The sequence below is a fragment of the Limulus polyphemus genome, unplaced genomic scaffold, assembly GCF_000517525.1.
Source record: "Limulus polyphemus unplaced genomic scaffold, Limulus_polyphemus-2.1.2 Scaffold4610, whole genome shotgun sequence".
NCBI lineage: Eukaryota > Metazoa > Arthropoda > Merostomata > Xiphosura > Limulidae > Limulus > Limulus polyphemus.
In genome coordinates this window covers 30,387-38,687 of record NW_013670220.1, presented here as the reverse complement: position 1 = coordinate 38,687, position 8,301 = coordinate 30,387, and the positions used below count along the sequence as shown (strand labels likewise).

General features: G+C 38.7%; 1 protein-coding gene across 3 annotated transcripts in view; it reads right to left on the bottom strand.

Moving 5' to 3' along the window:
• LOC106471420 (rho GTPase-activating protein 8-like) overlaps positions 1 to 8,301 on the bottom strand; it is a 79,862-nt gene that overhangs the window by 43,598 nt on the left and 27,963 nt on the right. For all 3 annotated transcript variants that reach the window (XM_013932020.2, XM_022400022.1, XM_013932021.2), the window contains one exon: positions 1,871 to 1,957. In XM_013932020.2, the coding sequence (XP_013787474.1) occupies positions 1,871 to 1,957 (87 nt within the window). The remainder of the gene's footprint in view (positions 1 to 1,870; positions 1,958 to 8,301) is intronic.

Below are 8,301 nucleotides of genomic sequence, written 5' to 3'. Positions count from 1 at the left end.
ATCTTGGTCATTCAGAATATCTATTCTGAAGTGAATGGAAACTGTAGTCTAAATTTATCATACAATCAAATTATTTTTTAAATGAAGAGTCTTTTGGACAGCACCTGAAGAACCCATGAATTGGAAGTGAACTCCCACCATAGGGGAACAAATCAGGACAGGTATGCAACTACACCAAGTAGTAACCAGTACCAATGGTGGCATGCATTCCTACAGTGAGAAATACAACTCACTGTTGAAACCCTGGAGAGAGGAACAGGTGAAAGTCGAGAAGAAGCAGGAAGGGAAACAGGAGTGGGAGCAGGGGTAGGTGAAGGCTAGGACAACCTGGAAACCAAAAAAGAAATAGAGAAATGTTGTCTCACAGATTCCATCCATGACTCCAGAGACTCAAGGACATCTCCAAAATAAGATCTGCATAAAAAAGGTGCTCCATAAAGGTCACACAGATAGGTAATGGATAGGCACACCTGACTCAAAAATATGTCATTACCTAGGAAATCCCAGCAGCAGAGGAGCCATGTTTGGGGGGGCAAGGATGGAAGAGGATAAATGCACCAATGTGGAAAATATGGTGTGGGGCTTCTCCTAAAACCTCTCAGGGTATTAGTGGAGAACCTCAGTGCATGATAGACAGGTACATAAGGATTGAAGTTAGGGTCAGCTGGAGTCTGGAAAATTGGACCTGGGAGAACTTAACCGGAGAATCAGGGTTGACACTCCCACAACTGAATCAATGACTCCAAGTGTTGTGAGTCTAGAAAATGAAAGTCTGCTTAGTGATAAGCCGAAGCAAAAAGATCTGAAGATTGAGGGGTACAAGGCATGCTGGATTCTGCACGTAATAGTGCCTGGAAATGATCAGCATGGACATCGATATCTGGAAATGGGGGAAAACAAGGTGTTCTGATGAAGGAGCCATGTGCAAAAGGGAAGGTGCAGGTTCCTACGAGATGGAGAACACAGACAAACTGACACATGTGATTCCTCAACATAGAATGGGGGAGAAAAAAGGCTCTCTAAATCCTCTTCCAGAAATGGAAGATCTTGTCTAGGTCTGGGAGAAGCTAGGTTTCTCTGGTAGTGTTCAAGCTCCTGTCAAACTAAGGCTCAGACTCCCTCAGCCAATGTGTCGAATCTGAAGTCTGAGAAATAACATTCGAAATAGTAGTAGTTGTGACACGAAATCCCAAATTCTTGGTTCAAGAAGGGTCAGTTTACCAAATTAAATAGTGAAAAGAAAAAATAACAACAATAGAGTTAAGTTTATTTCAATACAAGTTGTAATTGAAATGATAAACTATTTCAAATTACTAATTAAAAAAAAAGAAGAAGAAATGAGCAAATGGGGGGGGGACAAGCAAAATTCAAGAGTGTCTGAACAAGATAGTGCCTAATGACTAAGTGAAGGTTAAGCAAAATAGTATAGAGGGAGTAACCTGCATCAGGAAAGTGAGTCGCACTCCTACTGGTGGAGGGTTGCCACATGCTTGTTTGCATGCAAAGATGCAGTAGAACCACGCTAAACATTGAGTAGGTGGGAGTTTCAAGGCTAGTGCCAAACAAAAAGTTTTTGCATATAGGGGGTAGCACTGAACAAGAGAAACTATTATGTCAGCATAGGTAAGATACCATATCGGAATGTAATTATTATCATAAACACAGATCTAAAATTTGACAGTAAATTAAAAAACATTTCAATTCACTAGTTATTTCTGCTAAGGACATACAATTCATCAATTTTATCTTATCTTTTATCCAACATCACTGGCATTTCTGCTAGTACCTTCTTAAAGTAACTGGTATAAACATTAGCAGTGGTCATAAAAAGTTTGTTCAAGCCTTGATATACATGTATATGTTGATTTACCTGATAGCAGGTCGAAATATCTGCCACACGATCCTAATAAAGTTGGTAGGGTGGACTAGATACAAGGTTTTAAGATTCTTTTTGTATCTAGAAAATAATAATAGAAAATTATATAAAAAAATTCTTTAATAATTATTTGAACAACTACTAAAATTTTAGGTTTCAGTTTTAGAACTAAATGGGATACATTTTCAACAAATAGTCAATCATAATGCAAATTACAGTTTGACTTCACCACAGTTGTTCCTCTTTTTTAAATTATTAAGGAAAAAAAACAAACAGATATAGAAAATTTCATATGCTACTTGATCTGACGGAGCCAGCCCTCCATTTAATGATGAAAGTGCAAGCCATGATAATGGAGTATTCGAGCAAATGCCCTGACCACTCGATAAAACACATAAGGTGCAGTGACCAGCCAGAATGACAATGCGCTAAACTGGTAAACCTATCCCCTGTGATCAAACCAAAGATACCATTTGTAATGTGGGGCAATGGGGATGTGGAGGTAACATTCTGAACCACCTATCTTGGTCATCCACAGATTTTGAGTGAATACCCACCACAGAGTGAGAGAAGACTCCATGGTAAAATGGGGAAGGTTTATGAAATGGTTGAGCCAAGATAAATCTATCAATAGATACCATTCACCATCTTATTGGGAACTACAAATAACCTGGAGAGGTTTGACTGACTGGTTCTATAGCATCAGGGAATAGAAAAGTCTATAACACCTTGGAGAGATGCTGAAATGTTGCAGGATCCCAAAGAGGAGGAAAAGACATTGGAAGTGACAATGGAGAAGGGGGGTAGGAGGAATGGGAAAGAGGGAGCTCGTAAGGTTCTATTGATCATGCAGTATCCATTAAAGGGAGCTTATGTGAGCACAACCTAAGGGTATAAGTACTTTCATGGAAGTCCACATCCCCAAAAGTGAAAGAACCTTGCGTGCAGGGAGATAGGTGAGGTAAGTTTCTTGGTGACCAAAAGCTCCACTGATCGCAGATGAAGGGGAGAAGGTTGGGTCTGACTGAGGTACGAGTTGATAGATACTCCTAAGTGGATGAAACCAACATGAGCCCCTTCTCTCAAATGCAACTGTGTGTGTGTGCTTCTGGAATCCCACACTGATGAGGTGGAAGGACCAGTGCAAAAGTTACCTAGATGAGCAGTCTTCAGAAAGCATCCAAAGAATGATGAATGTTCATGAAACATGACCTCTGTTGAGAGAGGAACACTCCCATGAGAAACTGCATCTCATCTGTACCAGGTATACTCTTTGTCCAATAAGGTAGTAAGTGTTACAAAATTGGGCAGAAATGAACTGAAGCACATACATGAATGTAGAAATGTCATTTGGTCCAGCTTAACGCCCAACACAAGCACCTGGGAATCAACCTCCAGGAGATGGTAGGATGGAGGGTTACCAACCAAATATAGTAATGGTGTGGAAAATGAAACAGATGTGCCCCACAGTGTAAAATGGCTAAGGCATGTCAGATTGTACTCAGTGGGTCAACTCCAGTCCAAAATCAGACAGCCTTGGGTATTTATCATCCATTCCATGGTAGGAGGAGGATCCCAACCATCTTCACCTCAAGCCTATGAAACAGAAGGGAAGACGTTTCATTCTGTCTGACTAGACAGGACACATATGCACAAACCCTGAATCAATACCAGCCAGTTGAAAACCCAACATCCAAACAATGGTAGGAAGGGAAGTGCCTTTGTGCAAAACCTCCCACTGGGCAACGGTAGGATAAGGGGTCCCAACAGAAAGGGTGAACTGCATTTTGGGGATCTACCTCCAGTTTATGAATCAGTGGGAGGATCGACACCATCTACACCAGCAGAACACCACTGCATTACTCTCTACTGAATGTGATTGAGCAAATTTAGGAGGAAGCCTTCATGGTCCACCATCCTAGCAGCTAGGAACTGGTAAGTAGTAAGGGCTCCCATATTCCACTCGAAGAGGAGGGATGGTGAAAGTGGAAGAAGTTATGAGGGAGTAAGTTGAAGGAGGGTGAGAAGTAGGAACCAGGGTTATGCTGGTCAGGCATGTGCAATGAAAAGTATCTGATACAGAGTGGACTGAATGATGGGGTTCACCCTGTGTAGGAGTTGGATCAGAGAATAGGCATATATGTATGAGTTGGATCAATCCTGACCGAGAGCATCTACAGCCAAAGCCTGTGGATGAGGTACCAGAGAACAGAACAGAAGTTGTGCTGTATGACAAATGCATTCAAATGAGAAGTGCCACATTATGTACACAGCTACTGGAAAACCTGAGGGTCGAGGTACCACTCCATGGGGAAGACCTGGTCTGGACAAGAAAGATTATCTGCAACCAGACTGAAGACACCTGGAATATGACATGCAATGAGATGTGTGTGAAAAGTATGGGCCCAAAAATGTAGTTCCAACATTCAGAAAAATAGCAAACATAAACAGCTGACACCCTGGTGATTGATGTATGAGATAACAGTGGAATTGTTGGAATGAAGCATGACCAGATTGCCCAAACTGAGGGAAGCAAAATATCTGAAGCTCGACGAATGGCCAGTAGTTCCAAGATGTTGATATGTAAAGTCAACTCAACTAGAGACCAATGATCTGAAATATCCTGATGCTCTAAACATGCCCCCAACCCCTTAGGGAAGCATCTGTGAACAGGTGCAACTCAAGATGAGGAGGCAGAAGAGGAACACCCATCATAGTGTTGTCTTTGTGTTGCCACCAGTCTCAAAAGGGTTAATAGAACACAGGCTGGCTAATAGAGATGGTCCACCACCAAGGTTGAATTTCCCAGCAATGATGCGAATGGTTTCAGAAGTGTATGGTTAATACCTGAAAACAAAAATCCCTGGAATAGGATCATCAAGGACAGTTGGAGCAAGGAAATATTGTGGAACAGACTAAGTGGAAGATGACCAAGTGAACCACCTATAAGGGTAGGAATGGGAACATGCCTGATGAAGGGCAAGAAGGTCAAGTACATTGATGTGCACTATGGTCTAGCTTCCAATTGTTGGAATTCCTGTTCTCATTGAGAAAAGTAATTTAATTACAGAGAGAAGCATTTAAGAAGGGAGACTTATACATGAAGAAGAATGAAGGGAAAACAGTAAGTAGTAGGGACATGGTCCAGTCACTGTGACAAGTCCTTGAAGAGAAGCTTACAACAGAAGACAAAGAACCCCAAGAAAGAAAACTGTGGATTCACAAAATTCACTGTAGGATATACATGAGGGCATGCCCCAGAGAAATGAGGGGTTTTAGGGAAACCAAAGTCTCTAAAATTGAAAGTACCTCTCATACAAGAAGAAAATGGGATGTGGAAAACAAGGTAACTATATATGCCATAGCTTGCAAGCGAAGATAATCGGTTGAACTTGATTGAGATGAGAGAGAGAAAGAAAGAAAACACCCAAAGTACTCAACACTGAGTGAGTATGAGAAAGGACTGATATCCTAAAATTAGATCCTCCCAACTATGCACCACAGTAAAAGAAGGTAGGCAGGAGAAGAGGAAACATCTGAGTATAGATAAATAGTCAAAGAAAAGGGATGCTAGCCCTGGATCATGAATATGGCAAGTGAAAGCCCTCACAACATCAACAAATACAAGAGGGGCTGACACAAAATCAAATGAAAGAGCAAGGAAGAGGAAGATGCAAAAATGATGAACAGGACAGAATATGGGTGTGGGAAAGGACTTAGGTCCTAATATAAGTCCACACACACACAATCAAGTAGCCATTGTAAAAGAAGGGGAATCACCTGAGAATGGGCTGACAGATATATAAATACTATTGTATGTGCGTGACAGTCACTGACAAGAAGAGTTACGAACAAGACATGTCAAAGTGGGGAGAAGAGAAAGAGGAAAGCCTGGAATCTGGAATGGGAAGGTTAGCAAAAAACCTGATTTAGATGAGGAATAGGAGAAAAGGGCAAAGTCTAGAAAGAGGAGAAACTCTGGGAAGAGAACAAAGACACAATTCACAAGTTATCAGTCCAGGTTTCCAGGGAGAAAAAAAAACACTGCAGACATTTGGGCAAAGAGATGGAGCCAGAGTAATAATAAATATACAGGAAAAAGGAAGGAATATGGGAAAGGATTTAACCTGGCCCAAAGAGTCCCAACAGCAGAGGAACAAATTACAAAGGAATAGAGCAGAAAAAGTGGCATAGGTCAAACAGAACAGGGAAGGAACAGCTACAGAGGCCCATATGAAGAGGAAGAAGCATCTCAAATAAAAGTCAAGGGTAGGAGAGAGAGGAACATACCTGAGAATGATATCCAGAAAAAGAATGGAAAGTTAACATCATGTTATGAATGACAAAGAACTACCTAAAAAAAAACAGTTAAGAGCATAGTCCAATAAATCATTTCCAACTGAGGAGAAAGAAATTTGGCCAGCAAGACAGAAATAGGAGGCCCAGGGAGTATTTGGTAATCCCCAACACACTGAACAATGGTTGCAATGATCCAGGCAACTAACAAGCTTTCTAACACCATAGTAGAATGAGGCCTAAGTGTAAACCACATCATGCACTCAGGCCTAAGTATAAATTGCCTTCTTTTGAAAATTCATAATAAAAAATTAAAGCTTTTTAAACAAAAGCGAACGAAAACAAAAATTAAAGTTGGTTAATGATGTAAATCTCAATAAATTGAACACAGACATGAAATTTAAACACATCTATACAATGAAATGTGAAAGAGAAGAATGAAGTTTCACAAGTAAGCACATACTTATTGTGCATGGAGGTGTGTCACCCTTTTATCAGTGGAGGCTTTTGTTGCATGATGACATCATCATACAGTAGTGCAAATCACATGAAATCAAGTGGGAGTTGTCTCGAGGTTAGTTGCATGCAAATCTCTTTGGTAGACATGCTGAGGAAGTTAACTAAAGTGTGTATGGAGGCAAGATATCATCTTGGAATCATCAAGTAAAAAAAAGTATTAGAAATATAAGCATTTCTCAATGTCATGGAACTTGTATTGATAAGTAACTTATCTATAAGCTTTCCTACTAGCAAATTTTAGTCTACAGAAATATATAATAAATTATATATAGTGTAAAAACAAGTTACTTGATGTATCTTACTACAAATAAGTGCAAGTTCTGTACTTTTAACTTGTATGTATAACATTTTTACTAATACACATCAAAATTATTTCCATATATATATATATGCATATAAAAAATATCAACAAGGCTCAAAATTAGTGGTGGCTATCTGGTAAAAAACAACAACATGAAACAGTAGGTTCTAGTTTAGCCAGTGGCCATCAAGGGGAACCAGCTTTTTTTTTTGTCAGTTAATAACCCAGGTAGGATTATGAATATTCAGATCAGTTGTGAAAAACCATGCAATTAAAATCAATTAATAAGTCTATTCTGATATCTAGTTGCATATCATTATCATACATATTTAAATACTGCTAAACTCTAAAACAGAAGCTAAAAAACAGTGCATTCAAGCAGGATCTAATATTTTTTTATTATATATTCTTTTTTCAATACAAGTTGAAAGTTAATATTTTCCCCACATTGAAAATATATTTTGATAGGTACTTACCTCCACTCATATAATAGCTTCTCTCGTTCAGTGAACAAATCTTTTCACTCACCACTAGCCTTAAAACTCCCACCTACTCAATGTTTAACATGATTCTACTGTATCTTCTCATGCATGGGTCATATGTGAAATGCCATGTCATCTTGTTTGTTGTATCACATTCAGAATTTTATTGAACTACTACTTCATGATAACTTTGGTATCAAACTGTAGATTATAATTCATATTTTAGTACCATATTTTACCCAATTTGTTAATTTAAAAGTAAATACTAGAAAAATGCTGATAAACATCATTTTTGTGTGTCACGTGGTATGTTGAATGCAGCACTGGTTCAAATTAGATGTTTGTGAAGTCTATAGTTTCATACGACTAAGAAACTCAAATTACAGATATTGACAAGCTAGAATATAAAATAAGAAGGTCTTATCTTTTCTATTTGCTAAGATATTGCTCATGTAATAAATCAAACACAGTAGCACCCGCTCACCTCTTTCCATTTTTGGAAATGCTCCCTTATATACACTTACTTCTATGTACAACATGAATAACCAATCGAAAGCTCAGAATGTCCCCCTAGTGGTTTACTCAACATTTCTAACATACCTAACACCATATCTTTCTTTTGAACCAAGATTTCAATGAGGTAGATTGTGTCTTTAGTCTGCTCGAAATTTCATATTTTTTAGACCCAAATACAGCTTAGTTATTAAGTTTGATAAATTATAGTAGAATTCTGTGGTATTGATGTATTAATTTATGATTTTTTAGTTGTTCAAAAGTATATATAAAATCTAAAAAAATATTTTGTTTCATATCCTCCACGTGCAAAA